The 24,935-nt window shown below is 41.4% G+C and overlaps 1 protein-coding gene across 33 annotated transcripts in view; it reads right to left on the bottom strand.

Moving 5' to 3' along the window:
• The window catches only part of PCBP3 (poly(rC) binding protein 3), a gene marked incomplete at both ends in the record, with an annotated part of 74,690 nt that overhangs the window by 20,310 nt on the left and 29,445 nt on the right, over positions 1 to 24,935 (bottom strand). For 9 of the 33 annotated variants that reach the window (XM_081848725.1, XM_081848714.1, XM_081848734.1 and 6 more), the window contains 8 exons: positions 2,525 to 2,566; positions 8,995 to 9,138; positions 10,584 to 10,733; positions 11,230 to 11,361; positions 12,539 to 12,655; positions 13,613 to 13,645; positions 15,800 to 15,823; positions 17,866 to 18,008. In XM_081848725.1, coding sequence (XP_081704851.1) covers positions 2,525 to 2,566; positions 8,995 to 9,138; positions 10,584 to 10,733; positions 11,230 to 11,361; positions 12,539 to 12,655; positions 13,613 to 13,645; positions 15,800 to 15,823; positions 17,866 to 17,934 — 711 coding nt within the window. Of the gene's footprint in view, positions 1 to 2,524; positions 2,567 to 8,994; positions 9,139 to 10,583; positions 10,734 to 11,229; positions 11,362 to 12,538; positions 12,656 to 13,612; positions 13,679 to 15,799; positions 15,824 to 17,865; positions 18,009 to 21,414; positions 21,437 to 22,081; positions 22,101 to 22,145; positions 22,180 to 22,682; positions 22,702 to 22,723; positions 22,807 to 22,840; positions 22,920 to 23,359; positions 23,569 to 24,935 lie in introns of those variants that run through there. The other 24 variants (XM_081848708.1, XM_081848709.1, XM_081848715.1 and 21 more) reach the window with 13 other exon arrangements.

The following is a 24,935-nucleotide window of genomic DNA, read 5'->3' as shown; positions in this document are numbered from 1 at the left end:
TGTAAGATAAAGATGTTTTCCCTGGGAGTAATATTTGTCTTGTAGAGATATCTGACTTTTCCAGCTTTCAAACTGCAATATTTTGTTTCTAGGAAAATGTGATACTTTCCAAAGCGCAGATCATTTTTTTAAAAAAATTGTACAAATGTCACAAGTACCTTTTGGCTAATGCCTGTAACATCCCTTGCCATCGTCCCTATGCTCTTGCCATTTCTGACTTTTAGAGGCTATGAGCTGCCTTCTGATGCATATCTGTTACAGGACCACTAAGGAAGTCTTTTTTTATTTTTAATATAGCATAATGCCCTGCCATTTCAACCACTTGAATTAATGAAGCAAGCAGTGTAATCCTGGCTTTCTGGTTGCTGTGTAAATCTATTATTATGAAGTTCCCCTTTGGTTAGTACTTAACTAGAATATTTTATGTTGTAGCAGGAAGAGGACTTGTACATGTCCTGTCTGAGGATGAGAGGGTGGCTTGGGATGAAAGCAAACAGCAGTGCCAGCCTTGTTTCATGGCTATTCCCACCACGATTATCCTCACTGCCTTGTCTAACGGACACTCCAGGTCCTCTCAACAAGGTCCTCTTCACAACAAGTCAATAGACCCAACTGTAGCCACATAGGATCTGTAGGGTACGAGCCTCCTACTTTCTAACCTAAAGAGTTAACTTTTCATCATCTGAAAAGTGTTTCTAATTTTTGGTGTTTTCTGTACCATTTCTGATTAGAGATGTATTTGGTGAGGTGAAGATTCCTGTTCACAATATTCATGCCCCTGCTATACACTGGGCACAGTGGCAGGTTCCTTATTATTATCTTCAGTTCCTTTCCAAAATTTTCCTGTCACTTGGCTTACCTGACAGAAGACACGGCACTGTGCCACTGTGAGCCATACAACCCAGCTGAATGCAAAAAGAAAACTGTCCAAAATAACTTCCTCCTTCTGCTGCTGCTGCCACTGCAAACACATATCCTCAGACCAATGCAAAACTTGAGGCCGAGTTCTCTCTAGGCCTGAGTCTGGGTTGCCCCCAAGACTGAGCAAAAAGTACCTCTCCATGTTGTTTCTGGGCTGTAAGGCTGTGATAGACATTTCACCATTTTCCACCATTCAACAGTTTGGGTTGGTGACTAAACGAAAATTCTCAGATTTTGCCCTCCCTTCCACGAAAACCCACTTCGGGTTCATTTAATACTGAATGAAACTCTATAGTTTGTTCTTATTGATAGATGAAGTGTGCAATGAACTAAGGGTGTGAGACTGGAAGGGGTGGCCATGGCTACTTTCAACAATATTAATAATAATAATAATAATAATAATAATAATAATAATAATATAATAATATAATAATAATAGGTTGCATTGACTGTTGCAAGCAAAATTCCCCACCTTATATGTGGGTGGAGAAGTGGGAGAGGTTGTCCACTGTTTAGTCTCCCTTCTGCCTGAAATTCTCCATCATTGGCAGTAAGCCCCCCCAAAAGGAATTTTTTAAAAAAAATCTCAGAATATTATATTGTCTATTTAGATGTTTTGGCTCAGACCTGGTTATACCACTTCAGATAACAGGTGAAGGCCCGAATATCTCCATACGAAAAGATGCCTTCTCATTTCCAGAAGAAGGCAAAGCTGGAATGCTTCTTCGTGTTATTCTAAACACAAGAGTTGTTTAAGAAGAAGTAAAACTAAAACTGAGCTCCCTCCTGTAGGCTGGAATGGTTCCATCCCAATACAAATTTATTCTCTCCGCCAATCTCTAACCTCACCAAAGAAACATTTCCAAATAACATTAGAAGATTATGTCTAGGTGTGGCTTATATTTCTTTTCAGAGATGATGATGCATAAGAAACAAATCAAACCTTTGCTAAGTATATAAGTACATCTGTTCACTTTCCTCCATGGACAAGGTGCCAGAACATGAATAACAATGGCAAACTTTAAACATGATTTCTTTCCCCTAGGTTTGGGAGGAATGGTTTCAGCATCATCAGGTATTCAGACATCTTTTCCATTATAACTGAGGATATCTACAATGACAGATTGTAGAATCACTCGGGAAGTGAAGTCTGAGAGAAGCACACAGTGTTTAACAATTCTGGGTATATTCTCTATATTATCAAATAAGCAAATGTATAACTTAGAAGGGTGCATCTGTTTGCGGGCAATTTATGAGGAAGGAGAAGCAGAGGGAAAGGTTTTGAATGGCCAATATTTGAGGCACAAAATGCATATTTGTGTGTGTGTGTTTGTGTGTTGTACACACACTTACACACGCACAATGTAGCAAAGGGATAGCACAGAATAATTTCAATAATTTCACAACAGGCCAAGTCCTCAGCAGAAGTATAGTTGAGTGCTAATAGGTTAAAGGCTAATACCAATACTACACACGGCCATTTACTTTGAGAAAAGTTGTATTAATATTAATTTCTAATATTAATATTTGTTGCATTTGGCAGTAGCATGCAGATGACATAAGAAAGCAAACTTCTTATACAAACAGTGAAGGTAAAACTCACATCTGGGTGTGGAATAGCGTATTGTCCCTGAATTGTATAGGCCTGCAAGAGAGAAACAACACACAGTGTAAGAATTTGTCAGTAGTGTCTAATGACTACTTACACCACAGTTGGAGGGAACTAATTGGTTTTATAATTTTCTCTCATCCCTATGGTAATACACCAAGTATCTCAAGCTCATCTGTTCTTCTAGACAGATTTATACATTCATATCAAATACACCTTCATATACAGAGTGACAAAATATATGTACCTAATGAAACATTTAATAAAACTGAGAGCCAGTTACCCACTGTAAGGGCTCTTGAGACTTCATTACCAAATAATGTCATAAAACTTCAAACTTCCACTAGCGTTCAATATGGAATGTCAAATTCAGCCTTCTTTATAACTGCAGAACTGGCATTCTGCATCGTATAATATCTGTGGAACTGGTTGACTCAGACCAAATGTGTACCAGGGAGCGGGCCACATATGGACAAAGATTAAGCTGTGGTTAAGGAGACTGAGCAATTAATTCAGAGTTTGACACACATATGCTGATACACAAAGGCCACTACAGGTGATTCCACTTCTGTCAGTTTTGAATGCTTGCTCTGAAACAACACAGATGTGCAAGAAGATTGAGAGCTACTACAGAATGTCTCAACTGAGGAAATGTGAATTGAGCCAGAACATGGTGGGTTTCAATCTTCTCATTTGTTTGTGGCATCTTAACATGTTCCAGTGACCATTGCATAATAAGAAAAACCACCTGGTGACAACTTTACTATCTCTCTCTCTTTTGTCTCTAACCCACTCTACCCCCATATCTTCTGCCTAAGACATCCTGCCTCAAAAGCTGCTGTTTGGTGTGACAATTACATTGCACAGATTCAGTGCATATTTCATCTCTTCATTCTTAGAGGTCTGTCCAATATTACTGCCTCAAGACACCAATGATTAGACACAGCAGATCATCAGAGGAACTGCTTCTGTGAATTGACATCCTGTTCAAGTATTTATTCTGGGTAGAAATGACTATTATTATTATTATTATTATTATTATTATTAACCACTCTATACCCATAGGTCCTTCAGAGTGTCTTTTGCAGGTGGTCCGTGCCCTTATTTTTTCCCAGGGTTCACATGTAGAAAGCGTACACACATTCAGGTGTACATGCAGAGGCTTCTGTGCAAATGATACCTTGAATGCAAGAAGTATTGGGGCAGAACTAATGGCTGTGACCTCAGTCATCCTCCCCCACATTCATTCCTACCCAAAATAAAAAGATTGCATTGCTAAGATCACCTCAGAATGGATCAAGGGGAGCATAAGTTCTGAGCAGTGACCTGTGCCTAGTCCTGTCTAACAGAACTTCTGGAAGCTGGAGAAGCCCCCAAGCTTTGCAGTGTGGCCTTTCAGTTGCACAATCCCCTAGTTTGGCAATATTAGGGTTACTTCATTCCTTGCAGGCTGCCATACATTCTTGTGGACAACGTAACTCGGCCACATAGTTTGCAAGTAGTTTACAACAACAGTTCTAATATTTCTTGTGCATTTCTGTTACACGCTGTGTTTACTGCATGAATAGAATTTTTGAAGTTGGACTACAACCCCCTTGTTGTATTAATGGCCCACTTCAAGTCATATAAAAGCACTTTGCCCTTGTTAGTTGTTAGAGACAGGAGCAACACCCCCCCATGAGTTTATGGCTAGGCTAAATATCCCCATTCCCAACATTTTCCAGTAGCTCCTCTCAAAAGCCATGATCTTAGATCTCAAATATTCACCTTCTGAAACTTGCTCAAACATGAATGCTGCTAGGAGAACACACCAAAATGTGCCACATCAAAGCAAAGCACCCAGTCTAAAATTTACATTAATTTGTCACAGCTACTCCACTGGAATTCCATAAGACCATAGCCTAGTATTGGACATGTCAGCTGCTAAGGAGTCTGTAATGCTATACAGTTCCTTAGCCTGCGCACAGATGATGCAAAATCCCAGTCTCACATCCTGGAGAAGATCAATTCCTCTTCCATGTAGTTGGTTTATAAATATGCAATATTAGCCCATTTTCTACACACATGTATTTTACATGATTCTAAAGTATAGACAACACAAATGCACAGCTGTAATTTTTATGAGTGAGCCAGACTCTTGGTTCAGAAGTGTATATTAATCTCTTAATCTGAGGGCTGTCTCCAACAAAATCATCCTATTAGCACTAGGGCTAATTTTGGCGTCCCTCACTCTTGTCTCCCCATGTGTTCCCCCAAATCTGCTTTAGAGGGTTGAGGGCACCCAGGGAGACGAAGTCCTGATCCACAGGCAGAAGTGCCTGAGCTAACGGAATAATTTCACTGGATACAACCTTAAGAGTCTGCCTTGTTTTATATCAAGAATTTCTAAATAAAGTTTTGCAGTTGCCCTAAAATAAACCCTTTTCTGTTTCTTGAATATAATGGAAATGAACAACACACTGTATAAATAACTACAACTAAAGATGCCTTTCTGCCAAAGAAGTTTATTGTTCAGGAAGGCATTTCTTATAAGTTAAAGTGATTTAAAGACAATTCCAATATAAATGGGATAAAAATGGACAACCACTTGCAAAGGGAGAGTAATAACAGCAAAGGAAAATAGATGTCTAATTCTTTGAAAAAAAGGAACTGGATTTAAGAAGTAAAAGTTTGAGAAAGAGGAAATCCTCAAATTAGAGTTAGAAATGGAGGCTGAAAAGAACTGAGCAGTGCTTGAGATTTGAGTTCGAAACGCTGCTGGATATTGATTTCCAAATCAACTGGTCCCCCCCCTTTTAATTTAAACGTTTTCCCTCATTTTAATACACCCTTAAATGTACACATTCCCAAATATTTGTTAGTGATACTGGCAAAGTTTGCCTAAGCCTGACTTGGAAATCAAGTCTCCTGGAAGCTTGACTGAAAGGAGAGGCCAGTTTTACCACCGTAGCTCCAATGTGGGTTGTTCTGCAGTTCAGATCAAAGTATGATATTCTAAAACAATCAATTCCCTATACACACCCAAATGCATATGCCATTTTTGTGTATATCAGGAAACAAAGAATGCCTTCTAAAATGGGTTGCTGTTCAATTTGGATGACACCAAAAAAGTAATTTGCGAGATCTGAGAATTTAGCAATAAGGTATTTCCTCAGAAGACATGGGGAAAGGGTTGCTCAAGGCACCAACCTTTCTATGTTAGGAGCTACAGTGGTACCTCACAAGACGAATGCCTCGCAAGACGAAAAACGCGCAAGACGAAAGAGTTTTCCGGTTTTTGAGTCGTTCCGCAAGACGAATGTCCCTATGGGCTTGCGAGTTCTTGCGAGTTTGTTTCCTTTTTCTTAAAGCCGCTAAGCCGTTAATAGCCGCTAAGCCGCTAATAGCCGTGCTTCGCAAGACGAAAAAACTGCAAGACGAAGAGACTCATGGAACGGATTAATTTCGTCTTGCGAGGCACCACTGTACTGTTCTCATGTGCCAAACACTCTATTCACTTACAGATAGGTAGCCGTGTTGGTCTGCCATAGTCAAAACAAAACAAATTCCTTCCAGTAGCACCTTAAAGACCAACTAAGTCAGTTCTTGGTATGAGCTTTCGTGTGCATGCACACGAAATGAGTGTGCACACGAGATGAGTGTATCTGAAGAAGTGTGCATGCACACGAAAGCTCATACCAAGAACTGACTTAGTTGGTCTTTAAGGTGTTACTCTATTCACTGACAGCTGAATTGGATTTTGTTTTTGCCATGCTTTTGTTTTGCCAGATGTTGAGTTGTGATGTGAGCTACGAGTGTCTACGGGCATCTGTCAGTGGAACAGGGGAGGAGGGAAGCAATTCTCAGCAATTTCTAGTCCCCTCATAGCACCCTGCAACACCCCCCCCCCATTAGGAGTCCTGCAGAAGTATTAGGAGAATTAGGAGATGGGGCTGCAATTAAAAATCATCTCCTTTTTCTTTACTGGGTGGATGCCAACACCCATTTGCTTCCATCCTATACTTTAGTGCATTGTTTTTTATTCTATTTTGTACTGAATTGTATTGTTAACGGTCTTGGTAGCCCTGACAAAGAAGCAGGCTGCTATTGCTTGGGCCTCCGTAGCCCTCATAACAGATCAACAGATGAGGATCCCAAACACTTTATTACTTAGTATGATTTGGCAGTGTTCCTTCTGTCTTACTCTCCCTTTTGAGAAGCATAAGCTGGACCCAAAGCTCTTTAATTAGGTTGCTATTTTAGAGAAAAGGCATCAAGAGTGATAAACAAGTGTTAGGGGCCATTATGGCATTTTTATCCTCCCAACAAATCAGCATGAATGCACAGAACAGAGGTAACATTTGTGGTCAGGCAAAATATCTAGGTAGATAAAATCTGCAGAAATTTATTTAGTTGATGAGGTATGAGTATGCAAATGCTGTTTGTTAACTCAAATGGGAGGAACAACATGAATTTTCCAGTTTTACTACTCGGCAACTTGCAAGAATATGCTTATAAAACATTTAATTATTTCTAATCTTGCTGTGAATTTATGTGTTTGCATCATGTGGTTCCATACTTTTCTTACAATCAATAGCACTGGTTATGATTTTGGTGGACTCTTATCCATTAAATAAGCATACGCTTATGATTTTTATTGTGTCTGCTAAAATATCAAGTATGATACAAAAATGAACTGGTTCTTTTATAGAGCCAAACTGTATGGTATGTTGGAATTCTGTATCTGCAATTTCCCAGATAATTTTCTTCTTTAAAAAGTAGCCCAGAGGTGGTGGTGTGATTTGGCTGGGTTCATGGCACAGGGAAGTGCCTTAATTCTTTGCTAACCACCCAACTTAAATCCCACCTCTCAAAGTGCAAGGAAAAACAACCTGGCACATTTTTTGTGAGCTGAATCTCTCAAATCAGTCTCCCTTGTGAAAGCTTTTTGCAGAAGGAAGTCCAGTGTAATGTGTTACTTGGTTCTGTTAATTTACAGCCTGATTTTAATGTCAAGATTTGGAGACTCAAACACATGATTCGTTTATTTTAATCTACTGCATTGTTTTTTCATTGTGAGTACCATTTTTGGACTCTGTCACAATGAGAAAAAATATTTCAATTAGATACTAATGTAAAATGGCCCTGGAGAAAACTGAGTAATTGTACTGAAATTAGTTAAATAACTGTCAGGGAACTGCCATCAGTGCCGGAGGAAGAGAGCAAAATCCAGAGAGATTCCAGAGAGCGTCCCGGGATTAGGAGAGGCAGCCCATCTTCTAGGGAAGAGAATCAGTGTAGCACCAGTGGAGAAGGGGGGCAGATGGGGGAAGCGGCGAGGCGGTCCCATGACTCCTTGCCGGGGACCAGCGGGGAGAGTAGGGGTCCTCCGCTGCCCACACCCTCCTTGCGCAGAAGGCTTCCGCGCAGGGAGAGTAGGAGGAGACTAGGTGTCAAAGAGCTTCTTTGCTGGAAGAAGTTCAAGAAACGCCCACTGACGGATTCTGCCAGCGATTGAGGCAGCCACGGGTGAGTGGCTGTCCAGACAGAAAAGGTTCACTCAGGCAACCCAGCCAGGTGTTTGCACTGGCTTACGCACGAGCAACCCCTAGAACCATTACAATAACCAAGAGACAAAAATTTCAAACAGACCGCTGTGCACTTGGAATGTATTTTGAAGCTTATCAAATTTGCATTTATTGCTCAAACATGGCTATTCAATACTATTTAGCACAGTTGAGATATGCTTTATATTTGATCTCATGTCTCTTATTTTTAAATCTGCTTTTTGAACTCTTTAATGCACTTCTGTGTAATCTTTGTGATTTTGTGAGCACTGAAATTCTTAAAATAAGCATATGCTCAAAAATTGCAGGACAAAATGAACAACTATGCAAGTCAAAGCACTTGCAAATACACCCTGCAAAGCACATTAAAATGCATCCTTATTGAGGATCTTGTCCTCCAGAGTTTGTTCTCTTGTTCATGTCAGCAAAAACATGCCTTCCCATGCACCTAACATGCTTGTCTCAAGCCACTAGACACTCACATTGGGATGTGGCGTTAATGAACAAAATCAAATGTGATGCCCATGATTTTACCTTATAACTTTTGTTATAGGGTGGGTTAGAGATTCAGTAACTGTCCAACTACCCCACTCCTAATGAGCTATCATTCCTGCTGTTCCATCCATGTTAATGGACACATACACCCTATTCAAACATCCCACTCAAGAGTGGCTACAGAGCGGGAGAGGAAGCTTCATTCTCTTTTCCAATGTTGTGCTTAAGGAGGAGTATTGTTTGAACCAGAAGCCACTATTTGTTAGCTTTAGCTGTGCTAAATGGCTTTCATGCCTCTTATCTGGAGGACGAAGCAGCTACACCCTATGTTCAATAAAGAGCTTTGAGTCCAAGTGCTTTGGTGCAACATGAGTGGGATGACATCATGCAAGTGAAAAGACAAGAAAACCTGAGAGCACTAACGGGCAGCGGCTGGTGCTGCAGTAAAAGGCTGAGGTTGGCAGTGGAGGCCGCAAGCGGGTCGGCTCTTACCTGACCACCTGCAAAAATGACAGGGGTGGAGGCGGGCTTTGGGCGATAGGGAATGGTGGCACCTTTCGGTGGGGACTAGGAAAAGGGACAAGGAGAGGGAGAGAGAACATTAGACCAGATTTCCTGAAATGTTAGTAAAAAGAATGTTAGAGAGCAACCAAGCACATAAAGATCAAACCATGATCTACACATGGATCTACGATGCCAGGTATGAATCTACTGTGCCCAATTTCCAGACAACAGAATAGCTAAATAATCACTTAACAGGAAAAAATGGTCCTACCATAAATAATATTTAGAATTTATACATTGCTTTAGAGTGTTCAAAGTATCTCACATACCTCATCTTAGGAATCCTTCCAACAAACCTACAAAATCATCACTTTTAAACCCATCCGGTGAATTCAAAACTGAGGTAAGATTTGAACCAGGGAATTCTGGTTCACAGGTTTGGCTTCTACACCTGTTCTTAGAAATTAAATTTCCTAAAGCTTTTATTTTGCATGTATTTCAGGTTGATTCATTTTCACAGCTCTTTCACATCCATGGCAGGTCCACCTGGAAGAGCTGCACTCTGTCTAATATAAGATGGGAACTTAGACTGCTTTCACTACCTTAAAATTTGAGGACTACTGCAATGTAATCTATGCCTATTCTACATTTCGCAACCCTATTCCACTGTTTGAAATAACTTTTGTGTGTTAGGGTGTAAGGTAAAGGTGTTAGGCTGTACTAGAATATGACAGAAGACCATTGTGATTTTGAGGAGTTTTAGGTGGTATACCTGTGTTCCATACATGCCTAGAATTCCTGTAGGCCCATCCAGCTCCATCACAAATCCTAGCTAGTGCTTTCCCAGCTTTGGGAAGATTGTAGGAGGGCTCTAGGACCCTGCCAGAGCCTTGTGGCTCCTTCCCACAGCCAGATGCCTCATTTATCCACCTTTTGGAAGGCAGAATAAGGGCTGAGGGAGCATCACATTTTGGGCTCACTCTCTTCCGCCCCCCCCCCCCCACGATATGGGAGTGTGCAGCCTGCAGGTTCCATGTCAAAGTACTCTTGCGACCCACTTGGTATGAAAAGTTGGACCACCCTGAATTAGAAGAATAGCAGTGATGACCTTATTAATCTACTATTTCTCTGCTTGCTCCTCTGTTACTTTTGGTTTTCTGGAGAATTATTATTATTTAATTAAAGTACCATTGGAGTGTTCCATTCCATCTTTTATACATTCCTCATGATATGCTCCACTTTGTATCCAATGAACAGCCATGTGGGGCATTGCAAGAAACTAGACTGGCTACTTTGTTTGCTTTATGGCCAATGTCTTTATAGGAGGCTGGTTATTTTGCTTCAAGTCTTTTTGAAATCACTCATGTAATCTGCAGGTGCCTTGAAACCATAATTAGTTGAATGCTTTAGCAAGCAAGAATCCATAACAATACCAAACAGTAACTGAATTACAAGAAAGGTACATTGTCCAAGTTTTCAGTTGTTGGTTTTTTTTCTGTATACTTTACCCCCATTGTTACAGACTGTACCTCCAGCATCACCACACAGATCTGTTTGACACATTGGATAATAGCATCGGGGGTCCCTGAAATGGTCACTGCCCTTTCTGTAGAGTTGGGCAGCATGTCCCCCGCCACTTGAACCTGAGCCCCTGTAGACTGGAGAAGAGCAGGAAGGTAGGGAGAGAAGAGAAAACAAGTAAATATAGACACACAGCTTGTTAGTCTTGTGCAAGCGCCTAAAATCTGGCAGGGAATTCATGTGTGGATCAAGGAGTGAAATTCAATTCCCCATTTGCTTTGTTAATTATCCCCTCATTGTTTTCTGCCTGCACAGGCAAGATAAGAAAATAAGGAACAATGTTAGATCTCTGATATTAAAAATGGCCCAATGGAAATGCTGTTGTTTAAAAAAAGAAAAAGCGGAAAACAAATTTGCTGCCTCAAATCTGTTATGGTAAGTCCCACCTCACTATTTCCCCCCTTTTTCTCTTTTTAAAAGATTGACCTAATCCTGAAGATCAGGGAGTATTTTTACCTTCCCATCACCCCCATGCAAAAACAACAACAACAAATCCCCAAAGCTGAATTAAATGGGAGAATCTGCATAACCAGACTCTCCACCAGCCACCCTACAAAGACTGTCTCTGCTTACCTCCCTGATTTCCTTAATCTTGGAGCCTCCTTTTCCAATCAACGACCCACACTGGCTTGCTGGCACGACCAACCTTAACGTTACGGGTGGCTTACTGGTAGCTGTACTGTTGCTCATTGAGTTGATTATATCCTTTGAACAGAAAGAAAGAAAATGCCTTATGATGCAGATGACAATGCTACCTTATTTAAAATGAGGCGGACATTTTTATGAGCCTGTGAGTGAATAAACAGAATTGTTCCATTCCTGCTAAGTTGAGAAGGCAAGAAAGCATGCCTGCACACAAGGAAGAAGTGAATCTCTCAAAAGCTTACGTGATAATTGCTTGACTCTCCTGATTTAAGAATAAGTTTATTGTTATCGTAGATTGTAACTGCTATACATTTAGCACAATATCATAGAACTGGAAGATTAGTAAAAGGTAAAGGTAAAGGGACCCCTGACCATTAGGTCCAGTCATGACCGACTCTGGGGTTGCGGCGCTCATCTTGCTTTATTGGCCAAGAGAGCCGGCGTACAGCATGACTAAGCCGCTTCTGGCGAACCAGAGGAGCGCACGGAAATGCCGTTTACCTTCCTGCCAGAGTGGTACCTATTTATCTACTTGCACTTTGACGTGCTTTCGAACTGCTAGGTTGGCAGGAGCTGGGACTGAGCAACGGGAGCTCACCCCGTCTCGGGGATTCGAACCACCGACCTTCTGATTGGCAAGTCCTAGGTTCTGTGGTTTAACCCACAGCGCCACCCGCGTCCCTATTAGAGAACTAAACAAAATGTAACCTCCCTTCACCTCAACTATATTTTGTGTAGCCAGCATCCTAAAGAAATCAGTCTATACCATTTGCAAACTGGATTGAGAAGCACAACATACCTTGCCAGGGATGCCTATAAGCAGGTGCCACACGTCCCCTTTCACTGCCCTGTGTGCCTGCCACTTGGCACCCCCCACCCCACCCCAAGCCTTGCTTACCAGGGTTGCATAGTGGCAGCTTCTGGGTTCTGGCAGGATCTTGAAAGAGCCCTGTGAAATCTTGTGAGGTTGCATGAGATTTCACAGGGCTTTCACAAGACCTCCCTGAAACCTGGAAGCCTTCACCGCAGTTGCTTTGTCAGCGGCTCCTGCGTTGTTGCCCCTTGGATTCTACTGCCCAAGGTGGCTGCTTCTGTCCTGTCAGGTGAGAGTGGGGCGTCTTTTCCAGCTAGAAGGTCTGCATTCACTCCTGGGCTGATGGGCAGTTTTGTGAAGGCATTTCATCAACAAGGTGCCTATCTATTAACTACTTGTAAAATTATTACATAACTTGCTTACCTCCTCAAATTTGTAAGCAATCATGGCGAAAGCCTTGAAGATGGCATCAGTGGGGCCTGTTATGGTGACAATTCTCTCTGGACAATTTCCCTCAGAAATATTGATTCGTGCGCCACTCTAGAATGGAAGGACCACACTTCGTCATACATATGATATATTATTTGCACCACATATTTATAAAATCAACACATGTGAAGTACACATGATGTCAAAGCTAATCTGCTTAAATAAATTAAAAAGTTAAAAAAATTGTCAAGTAGCACCTTAGAGACCAACTTAGTTTGTTCTGGGTATAAGCTTTCGTGTGCATGCACTTAGATAGATAATACTTTATTCGGCTATAAGCCCACAAGGTAAAACAAATCAATAAATAAAATAGCATTTTACAATCTAAAATATCAACTAAAATATTTCAACACATAATCTCCTTCACATGCACACTTCTTCAGATACCTGCTTAGTTATGTTTCTTCAGATAATCTGCCTAGTTATATTTACTCATGTAATGTCTACTCATATCTTACCTTGGATATAAGAAAAATATCTGTAAAACCATGTGTGAAAAAAACCCCCAAACAGAACATCTTACGAGCAATACATGCCCTACAGCAGAGCTTTCCAAACTGTGTGTTGTGACATGTTAGTGTGTCAGCAGCAGTGTGTAGGTGTGTTGCATGAATGCTCCCTGCATTCCTCCTGAAGCTGAAAAGGGGTTAGTTTAACCTCCGGTTTGCTTAGTAAAACTGAAGTGCCATGTCATGAAAAGATGCATGTCTAAAAAGTGTGTCATCAACATGAAAAGTTTGGAAAGCTCTGCCCTACAAGATTGTTGTGTATCTCTGGGCTACAGTTGTCTGCCCTGAGCATATGTCACAGGAAAGCGTGATCCCTCCTTCAGCTGTCATTTGTGAGAGCTATGCAGGATGTTACTAATATTACTAATGAAAAGAAACTTAACCCCCTCAACCACACAAAAACATATGGCCCTTTTTACCTGTGATCTTGCACTTCTGAAATCATCATACTAGTTTACATATTAAGTTACAGCATCACCATGAAGGACTGGACACTTACCTCCTCGCGCATCTTTTTCACGGTTTCTCCTTTCTGAAAAAGATGCAAAATAACTGCTATAATCATATCAACACTTTCGAGACAAATTTAACAGGCATGCCATAAAGGATTTTAGCATGTCTGCCTTATTATTGGAGGGATTTAACTAACGAGTCCTATCGGCGGAAGCCGTGCACAAGGACGGCTGCTTGTGTAACAGGATTTCCCCTCCATTCAAAATTGGCTCAGGAGGCAGGGAGAGCTTCTGGAACAGCCTGCGGGGGAAGAAGGAGAGGGAGAGCCTTCCATCTGGCAAGCCAAAATGCTTGCCCTGGTGGAACGGTGAATTCCTCCCCCTGTATCCAGGGAACAACACTGGGAAAACACACCGTTGATGCACATAAGCATCCTGTATAAAAAATCTAGTGAACCTGTTTGCCCTGTAGACTGAGGAAATTTTAGAATTCGGCTCTGTTAAAGACAAATCCTTTGCCCAATATGCCACTACATTTATTAATGGACAGCTCAGCTGTTTTTGGCCTAAGGCACTTGACAGCTCTTCCCTGACCCCACTCTATTAAGGCACCAGATAGATTTGTAGAAAGTAATCACAGCTTCTTTTAAGCTGGGTCTGTCTCTCTCCCCCTCTCCCATAGCTCTTGTAATCACACCTTCCCCTTGAGGTGCTCACTAAGAAACAGAAACACCCCCTCCCACATCTTGGTACATGCACACCTTCAGAAGTTACCACTATGGCACATGGAGGAGAGAATACAGCCCCACCTCCTGCGATGTTTGAAGTCTATTTTGAAATATCTTCTAAATATATTCCAGATGTGGTCGTAGCAACAACTGGCATTTGTGCATGGGGGCTTCCAGATGGGGAATTATCTTATTTTATGTATGTATGTATTTTTATTAAATTTTTATATGGCACCTCCTCATTCAGAGATCTCCGCCAGCAGGTGAAGACTTTCTTGTTCCAACAGGCTTTTAATGAAAGGACTGGTCCTGAGCTGTTTTTATTGTAATTATTGGTATGTTTTAAACAGATTTTATATATGTATATTGTTTTAATTCTATGAATGTTTAATTGTTTTTAATTATTGGTTTTTCCTATGTTTTTAGTGGTTCTTGTTTTTATCTGTAAGTTGCCTTGAGTCCCATCAGAGAAAAGGGAAGGGCATAAATAAATATAGAATACTACGAATAATTGTTTCTGTCTTTTCTTTTGCCCCCTTTTTAATCTTTTCTATTTGGTACTGTAGATCAAGCTCTGGCTAAAAGAGAATATCTGGCTAGTGTGGAAGCATCCTTTAACAAATGAGAGTGACAACAGTATAGCACCATTCTCAGGGGAATAATAGGCGATTGTTTTGATTTTTGAAATAAATGTTAATGTTTAATAATCATAAAACGAAAGACGTGGTTATTCCCATTACGTAAGGCAAACTCTATCTGCCTTGCACCTAAGGATATCTAGGGGGTGGTTGAGGTAGATGGTTGAGACCCCTGGGTATAGGGCGGTATATACATTCAATAAATAATAATAATATAGAAGTTGCATCTTAAGAAAGTTCAGGGCAGCTGAATCGCTTGTCCCTTTTTAGTCAGCCAGTCGGATTTTTATTATTTGCAGTCAATGGCCATTGCAATGTAACTCATAAAAACAAACCAGACAACTGAAAAGTAAGCTAAACATATACAAGTTGTCAAAACTTGAAACAGTAAATCATGTTTTTTAATCCCCTTGGCAGTCAATACTGTTGGGGATCAAAAAAGAAGCCTGCAGCTTTCTCACTGCTAGGACATCTAAAGCTACCTTATAGGTAACAAACCTGTCTGCATCAGCCAGCAACCATCTAATTTTGAAATTACCTGATTGACCTTCTAGCAAATTATTAAATTAACAGGAGAATCTGTTTGTAGGTGAACTGTACAAATGGCAGGGTATAGCGTGCCATCTGGCCTCTTTCACATAAATGGAGATTATTATTTGTGGTCCTATTAAATAATTTACTGGTAGTAAATTCTGGAGGCATACCTAGAAATCTAAAGTGAGTAAACACATCTCATTCCACCAAACCACACACTACAGCTTGTTTGTACTAAAAAATCAGCTGGGAAAGGGGCATTTCCCTCCCACATGTGCAGTTTGTAAACACAGGCAATATTGAAGCATTAATATGCATAGTTTGAAGAAATTACCTTCCCAATGATGCTTCCAACTTCCTGTTTTAAAAGAAAAATTGCAACAAAGTAAGAATTCAAGAACGTTCATTAATAAACATACTTGGCTGAGATGGAAATTAATTAAATGATATGGGCCGCAGAGGGTATCTTCCTGATGGAGAGTTCTTGGTGCAAACTAGTCACTGCTCTTCTTTTGAAGAATGCAATAGACTTTGCACCCTATTTGGGATATTATATTTATTATGCTGCTATATTTTTTCCGGTTGGAGTGACCTAGATCTGTGGCTGCGGACAGAAAATGTCTAATTTACCTGAATGGCAGTTTTTAAAATAATTTCCACCATCTTTTAAAAATCAGTTGCTTAATGTGTACTTCAGGGCTTTTTAAAAAGCAATGTTAAAAAGCCGTAAAAAGCAATATTAAGCACAATATTAAGCAACAAGTGTTTTGCGTTACTTTCTTTTTTCCTAGCACAGGATGTGCATCCAGCCTGCGACCATTTCTAGTGGAGGACAATCATAAGATCATAAAATTGTAGGGTTGGTTTGCAGAAGAGGGGAAAACAGATCTCTCTATTAAGTTTTTGTTTGTTTTGAAGCCCAATGTAAGTACTGCCATTACAGTATCTAAGGCAATCCCTCACACGCTCTGCGGGGAAACAGGTACTCTGTTTGTATTGTCCATCAAATACAAAATGGCTCGGTTGCACTCAGGTGAGGAGCACACAGAAGTGGATGCATCGTGGTCTCTCTGGTGGGGCTATGCAAAGAGCTCTTTAGGGCTTCCAAAGTTTCAGGATGAACATTTCATCCCATTGATTCAGGCTGGAAGGTTAACATAGACCTGTGGTTCCCAACGTGGTGCACACGCCCCACAGGGGGGCAATTTTAGAATGAGTTGTTAACAGTTAATGGCCTTTTAGGCTTTCTCCATGTGAATACTTCACTTTTTGAAAATTAAGAATTATATGTCATGGGGGGGGGGGAGAGATCAGGATTTTAGAGATGCTTAGGTGGGGCATGGCCAAAAAAAGGTTGGGAACCACTGGTATATTCAGCCTCTGGTAAAATTGCCAATATGCTTTCTTTTGTAAATAATAAGTACATTGCTAGACTAGAGTACCAGCCAAATAAACTTTTATTTGGAATTTATAAAAAATTATAGTAACTGGATAACTGAAACTCAAGAAATAGACAAGGCTATCAGGCAAACAACATGGACTGAGTGCTCCCAGAAGCTCTGTGGATAAAACAAAAATATGATTGATTTCCCCCAAAAGCTTTTTAAAAATCATTTTTTTGGGTCTGACCCCACTCTTTGATATTTCATTACATGTATATTTAATACCTTTAATGATGCCTTGATCACAGTTCATTATTAAATTTCATAACATTTGTACAGTGCATATTTTGTGTTCTATGCTGATATCTGAACTATATAGAAAACCCAGTTTAAAAACCCCCACACAATTGCCTCAAGGCGGGCACTTTTAAATACTGTTCCCCCTACATATCTTTTTCTTTTTGGCTCTTGTTGGGGAAATGCTGCTACTGAAAGAAAACTAACTGAAAGGGAATCTGTAAGTAAAGCCTCACCATCACCACCAGGGCAGAGAAAGTAGCTTTGGCAACCTTCAGTGAGGATGTTGAAGGACAAAATCAGAGACTTTTCACCACTAATCCCCTGAAGCTTTCAATTAGTGTTAGAAAGAAACTTTGCTTGCAAGTAGGCGTTACAGAAGGACTTTGGCCATGGGGAACTGGATGATATAGAAGGGTTGGGGTACTATTTCAAGAACTCTATAAAGTCTGAACTCTGGGAGACTTTGGTTGGGAGCCTCTATCTCAAAAGAAGCCAGCTATCATGACCTTCAGCTGATAGTGGTGGACAACAATAACTTCCCCAGTTAAACAGTTTTCCAGGTTTGTTGTGTTATGAATCGCATATTTGTCAAAGAACTAAACTAATATATGTGACATGGACACACAATCTTAGCATTTGCATCTAGACAAGTAAACCATCACTGGCTGCTGGGCCTGAATCAGACGTTGTTTTAAGGAAGCACATGGTCCTCGCTCACCTTCCCGTGCATCAGCAGTCGAATGGTGAGCGTCACATTCAGGCCACCTTCAGAAACTTTTGATTCCATCTTCTGTGGTGGTATGGTAAACAGTCTGATATTCGGAGACCCAAGGAAAAAGTGACTCTACAGGAGAACACCACCTGAAAAGAGAACAAGAAAGTGCTACTTTTGTTTGTTGCTGTGTAAGATTTAAAACGTTTTCAGTCTTGGACACTTAACAGCATTTGGCAACCTGGAAAACTGATAGTGATCTATGGGAAGAGCTTTCTCTGAATGTCCCAGGCCTAGTCGGTGGCATAGCATCCGTCACCAGTGCCCAGGGCTGGTGGGTGGGCACAAGCCCTGCCCTCTCTGCCGCCACTGGAGTAACCCCACTCCCGCCAGAACAAAGCAGGGCCTTGCTGAGCCACCTGCCCGCCAGTTTGGCTGGTCGACGCAGCCCTTGATGGCCATAGAGGAGCATCAGGCTGTGCCATGCTGGGGGTGTCTGCATGGAGGTGCCTGGGTCGTACCCCCTCAAAAATTGTGCACCTGGGTCCATGGCCCCCTGCCCCCCCACTCTATGCCCCTGCTGTTAGTTATTCTAAAAAACAAATTTTCCTTTGATGTGTCTCTATATTTTGTATCTTCCATTTGCCTCCTTCTTCTCTCTCAAGTTGTGAATAATTTGGGATACGTATGATTTTACTAAGTTGGGTATCCTGGAGAATTCTGCTTTAACATAGCATAAAGAAACAATAGCACTTAAATAACCACAATACATCTTGTTCCCTTTAAGATCTCACAGATTGTAAATTTATATTACAGTGATTCCAATTTCCTTTGACTAGTCTTTTACCAAAATGCAAAACTATTTCCCCATATTCCCATCAAAATTAGATGCCATGAAGTTTCCTATCTAGGTGTTGGTCTTACTTATCTTCTGCAAGCCATTCAATAATGACAAGTTTTATGCTTTTTTTAAAAAAAAATTATATACAGTACTGCTTGCTTGTGTGACAATCTCTTTTTTAAATTTTTAAAAATTGATTTTAACATATAAATTATAAAATGTACCACAAAACTTATCACTTATACAATCTTTTTAGACTTCCATCAGACCTCTGATGATCCACCGTTTTAACCACTTATGCATTTCTTAACTTTATATTGCCTTTACATCTCTTAACAAATCATCCCCTTCTCCAATTTTGCAATACTTCCAATAATACTCCTCACAAAACTTCTTGCAAATCTACAAACGTCGTCTGATCTTCTGTGTGACAATCTCTAAGTAGTTTGCCCAATTGTATGATTCTGAGGATTGTTCAAGTGGAACTTTATTTCCCCTCTCACATCAAGTGGAACCATGTTAAATAACCCAAGTGCTGTCCCCAGGATTTTGGAGAGCCCTTCAGCAACATGGCATCCTCCATGGTCCCCCTTCTCCTTGCCGCGGCCACCATGCCCCTCCCCCAGTCTCCATCACTGCCTAAGAGAGATCCAAGCGAGTGACGACTGAAGCTCCCTTGCCCTTATCACTGCCCACAGGCTATAGAGGGCAGCAGAACAGATGGAGACATCAAGGAGGAAGAGGAAAAGCACCACTGGGGGAGGGGAGTACCTCCCCAGTTCGAGTACTGGCCTCAGCAGGTGCTTAATAATACCAACACTAGACATTAGATCTGACCTTCATGCTTACTTGTTTGAAATTTTGACATTTGTGATGGTGGTACATGTGTTGCCCACAGCAGTAAAAATTCAGTGTGCAATGCTATCACTGGGCACTATATGTAAATGCACAGCCTCAAGCACATACCCTATAAGCCCATCACAGCTCAGTGCTAGAGCATGTGCTTTGCATCTAAGTCCCAGATTCAATAGCTTGCATCACCAGTTAAAAGGACTATACAGCAGGACTAGTTTTTTTTTAGCTGGTGCTGCAAGAAGATCAAACCTATTCATTCTGAAGGAAATTAGCCCTGAGTTCTCACTGGAAGGACAGATCGTGAAGCTGAGACTCCAATACTTTGGTCACCTCATAAGAAGAGAAGACTCCCTGGAAAAGACCCTGATGTTGGGAAAGATGGAGGGCACAAGGAGAAGGGCACGACAGAGGACGAGATGGTTGGACAGTGTTCTCGAAGCTACAAGCATGAGTCTGACCAAACTGTGGGAGGCAGTGGAAGACAGAAGTGCCTGGCATGCTCTGGTCCATGGGGTCACGAAGAGTCGGACACGACTAAACGACTAAACAACAACAGAGTTTTTTTTCCCCTTTCCCAACCCTTGGAGAACAGCTACCAGCTGCAGCTAGATGGACTCTGCTGTTAGACACCTTCTTATGAACTGCAAAAGGGGAAGTGAATCTAAGCATGGTCTGGTAACATCAGCATCAAGACCACCCTTGTAGGTGGACATAACAGCAACACTGGAGATTAGAGGCCTGCGCTGTTTGGAAGCCACAAGCATTTTAATATAGTGTGATGATGGTCAAATTGCAAAGTTACTCAAGGCAGAAAGACTGTGTCACACTAATCCCCAAAGGAACTGTAATGAGGACAGGGGACAAGTGCTGTCTATTATTTGCAAACCATTTTGTTTCTCCATGTGTATGCTGTACTGATTCTTCATACAGCGACTGGGCAAGATATCTACCAGTAGTTATTCCTGTTTTTCAGTGGGTCCATTTTGCCCCCAGTGAGTGATCCTGGTGCATGGAGAAAGAGCAAAGGCTTGCCAGAATGCTCTATTAAGTCTTTAATGGCAGAATTTATTTGAGGCATGTCGAGTTTAAGGTGTTCAAATGTGCTTCTGTCTCTTCTTCCTCTATCTAGAAAACGAAAAGCCTGAGAATCAGGCTGTTATGTAAATGTTTCCAATAGATTGAAAAAAGTGGGTCATGTGTTCGCCAAATGCTCCTGGCTTTAAGATTTATCAGCGTTATTAAATTATACATGCTTCATGCTTCAGTGTGTAGGAAAGCTCCATTAGCCTTTTCTTAATCATACTGGTGAAAGGTATGCATTTTGTGTCTGAATTCAGGAGCTGAATGAAAACATGGGTCACAATATAGAAAAGGCTTTTTTTTACTTTGAATTCATGTGCTCTTCAACATATTGACAATTCCCTGCAGACACAGATGTAGACAAAAGCCAAAAAACATGTTTTACAAACATGCTGTTCAAAAGCGTCACAATAATAGCTTTTATTTTCTGCTCTAAGCCAGCTTTCCAAAGCTCTTCTTCTTCGTTGATTCTTTTGTCTTCTGCTTATTTTAAAAGAAGTCATGGCATAGCTTTCTATGATTCCATTTAGGGACTTTGAAAGTGCAAGCCAGTAAATGCACCACATAGGGGAAGACCATATGCAGTAAATGCACCACATAGGGGAAGACCATATGCAGTTTGCTCAGCTCACCTGTTTTTGCCTCTTACATACAGATAAATATTTTAGAATCTGGCTGTAGGCCCCATTCACTCCAATGGGAAATTCCTGCCTGCTTAGGATCCGGTTCAGCAACCAAATCTCATTGCTCTAAAGTGGTAGCACTAGACTGACACATACATCACCTGCTGGAAGAATTCTGTCTTGCTATCCCATTTCCCCATCTTAAGTAGGTGATTTCAGTGGAAAACTCATATGCCAATTCAAAATTCAATGGGTTCTTTAGGTCACATTATTCTGCCACTGACAACCATCCACCTACATGGTAGTAGAGAAGCATGAGCTAATCTCAACATAGGGTATCAGACCATATCCATAGGCATTTCCCAGCCAATGTTAGCTTGTGATGTTCATAGGTAAGCCCAGTGCTTTTTTTCTTTAAAAATGTTTAGGGGGTCTTCTCATTTTGACTCAAGAAAACCATAATTTTATACTTCAAATTGGGAAAAGTAAATACAGTAAATGAACAAAAGTACAAAGATTCACAAAATGTTTAGGGGTGTGCATAGCCCTGCGTAGCCCCAGAAGAAAGCACTGGGTAAGCTGTCACACATGTGCAGTTGGGGCCTGTGTTGCCCAGGGAGAGCTGGAGAGAGAGGAATGAATGTCATAGCTCAAGGAATTGCAGAGGGTGAGTAAAGTGGTAGAGAGGCATGGAGGAAGGGGAAATGTTAATGGTCCAGTCAGAAATTCTACAGGTATGGGTAGCTTATGGAGGCCAAGGGGCCTGTCTTATCAATGCCACTGGGGCTTTTTTATGAATGGCCACTGTTAAATATATAATCACCATGGTCAGTATAGGAATGAATTTCATTTAATTTCCTTCTGGCCTCTCTGTTCACAATCCTCACCCATCTCTATATATGCCTGCAACTCAAGATAACCACATATCTGATGACATAGGTAGTAGCCTATGTCTACGAGAGCCAGAGTGGTGTAGGGGTTAAGAGTGGTAGTCTCGTAATCTGGGGAACTGGGTTCGCGTCTCCGCTCCTCCACATGCAGCTGCTGGGTGACCTTGGGCCAGTCACAATTCTTTGAAGTCTCTCAGCCCCACTCACCTCACAGAGTGTTTGTTGTGGGGGAGGAAGGGAAAGGAGAATGTTAGCCACTTTGAGACTCCTGAAGGGGCGTGAAAGGCGGGATATCAAATCCAAACTTTTCTTTTTCTAGCCTGCAAAAGCTTATGCTGTAAGAAACACAAATGATTCTCTTCAACCAGGCATTCAGATGTTTTTTTCAATACATATGCTTGGGTAGCGGTGGCAGGGAGTTATTAGTTCTTTGGATGAAGGGTGGAGGAAGAAGAATAAGAAGAGGAGGAGGAGGAGGAGGAGGAGAAGGTGTGTGAGTCTTTAAGTTGCTACAAAAGTATTTGTTATTTTTACCTTGGCTGGTGGTTGGAAACCAAACCAGCTATTGTCCTCACCTTAGTAATAAAAACAAGAACCTAAGAAGAGCCTTCCTGGATGAGAGCAAAGGCCCGTCTAGTTCTCCAGCACCTTGTTCTCACAGTGGCCAACAAGGTGCCTGTATGGAAGCCTACCTGCGGGACTTGAAGGCCACAGCCCCCTCTTCTTGGTCTGATCTTCTCTGAAGACCACAGACATCTAGTGGGAGCAAACAGTGGCCTGGGCGCCTGAGAGACCGTGCCACCGTCCACTTGGCCATGAACTCTTCTGACTGATTCAAATCCTCCTTGGGCTTTTATTGGCCAGAATAAGACAAGCCTTGTCGTCTCTCGAGAAACATCATTTCCCCAGCTTCCAACTCAATTCAGAAATGTCACTGAAAATAATAAAAAAAGACCACTGACCTCTGCTAAGGGAAAAGAAGAAGAAGACACACAGCTTCTCCAACTGACCACAGGGCAGAAATTTACCCCACTGAATGCACTTTTGAAAATCCACTACATTTGGTAGCAAAACCAACAAGTCAGCAACACTGCAAAGGCCAGAATTGCTGAAGGCAAGCAACAGAAACCTACTCATCTGTCTTCAATGAGCCTGGAAATGGGTCACAAAAAAGCTGTCAGGAACTGAGAAGGGAACTGGGACATCCTTACCTGCCTGAGTAGGCCTGACAGTATGTCAGTTATTTCTGCATTTAACTGCCTATTTTGTGGATGCCCTTGACTCCTCAGTTGTTGTTGTTTGGAGAGACAATAGAAAGAGAGCAAATCCCTTCTGCCAAACCCTTCTTTTCCCATGATGGTTTGCCACACGTCCCATGCCATTAACGCCCTAATCAGAATCACCACTCCTGGTACCCATTTTACCATCAATGTCCAGAGGTCCAGGGGGAACAGAAGCCCTCTCCAGGCACTTGCCTGCACACATGAAGATTAAAAGTGTGCGGCCTTAGCAGTTCTTGCTGATGCCTTTAAGTGTTCTACAACATAGTAATCCAAGAATCAAGTGATTGTTTGTCAGATACCTCAGCTATGGTTTACTAACATTAACCATAGTTTAGCGTTAAGTCTAAACAAGGCCAGAGTAGCTTTCAGAAGCTTTGTAAGACCTTTCTAATTAGAGTCTGTACCTTTGTTATGGTTCTTGTTATGGTTCTTTAGCTTATGGTTGCCATTAATTTTGTTTTTAACTCATTTTTATAATGTTTTATAATGTTGTATTGTTTTAGTGTTGTTAGCCGCCCTGAGCCCGGCTTCGGCTGGGGAGGGCGGGATATAAATAAAATTTATTATTATTATTATTATTCTTGAAGAACCAGCAAGGGTTTGATTCATATGCAGGGAGTGCTGCTTCATGGTGTGATTCTACACCGCAGGGCTGTGCACGCAACGGATGTGACTGTGTGGGCAGGGCTCTCAGAATTTATCAATGAGAAAGACATACATGATCAGTGCTGGTCCCCTGGTTCCATATGCTGAAGCAGCTCCCACACTGCTGGAGATGCATGAGCCCCTCCTTCCCAGCCTTCACCCCCAGCAGCAGTCATGGGACCCTCTGTGATTATTGCCCAATGGGAAACTCCCATAGCTGGCACCATGCTGTGCTCACAAGAGAAGATGCTCAGCATGCTCCATGGCCAATAGCAGGTTCCCCCTTCCAAAAGGAAGAAGCGTGTGGCCTGTCACTGGAAGAGTTGTTTATTTGGTTAAAGAAATTTACTAGTTGCTTCTCAGCTGAATAAAATCTCAGTGTTACATTAAAAACCCATTCAAAATGCACAAACCGTCCTTATGTCATTGAAGATGTAGTAGCATTAATACCATTCATTAGCCTCAGGTGTAGCAGCTGGCCATGAAACACGCAGGAAGGGCATACATTTCTTGTTCTTCTGGAAGATGGTAGTCTGCCCAATTGCTATTGCATGGGGAATATGTGATATTTTAGTCCTGTGCTTTATATGTTTCATAATATTTGCATTTATATTTCAGTGATAACAGTACTTCTTTCTAAGATTAAGAATAAAAACCAATGCTATAAATGGAGCAGCCATGCCAGAATACAACCACAGCACAAGGTCATCTGGGGGATAATTCTGCACACTTGAGGTTTGCTTTTGCTCATGATTCCCATGAGATATCTAACACATAATGGCCATTTGATGTAAACCCACAAATTCAGCTTAACATGGTCAGCAAGAAACAGCAGTTCTGACCAGTTGCTAATTCAATA

Source organism: Podarcis erhardii (genome assembly GCF_964252035.2).
Source record: "Podarcis erhardii genome assembly, chromosome: 1".
Lineage (NCBI taxonomy): Eukaryota > Metazoa > Chordata > Lepidosauria > Squamata > Lacertidae > Podarcis > Podarcis erhardii.
This window is presented reverse-complemented; position numbering and strand designations above follow the sequence as displayed.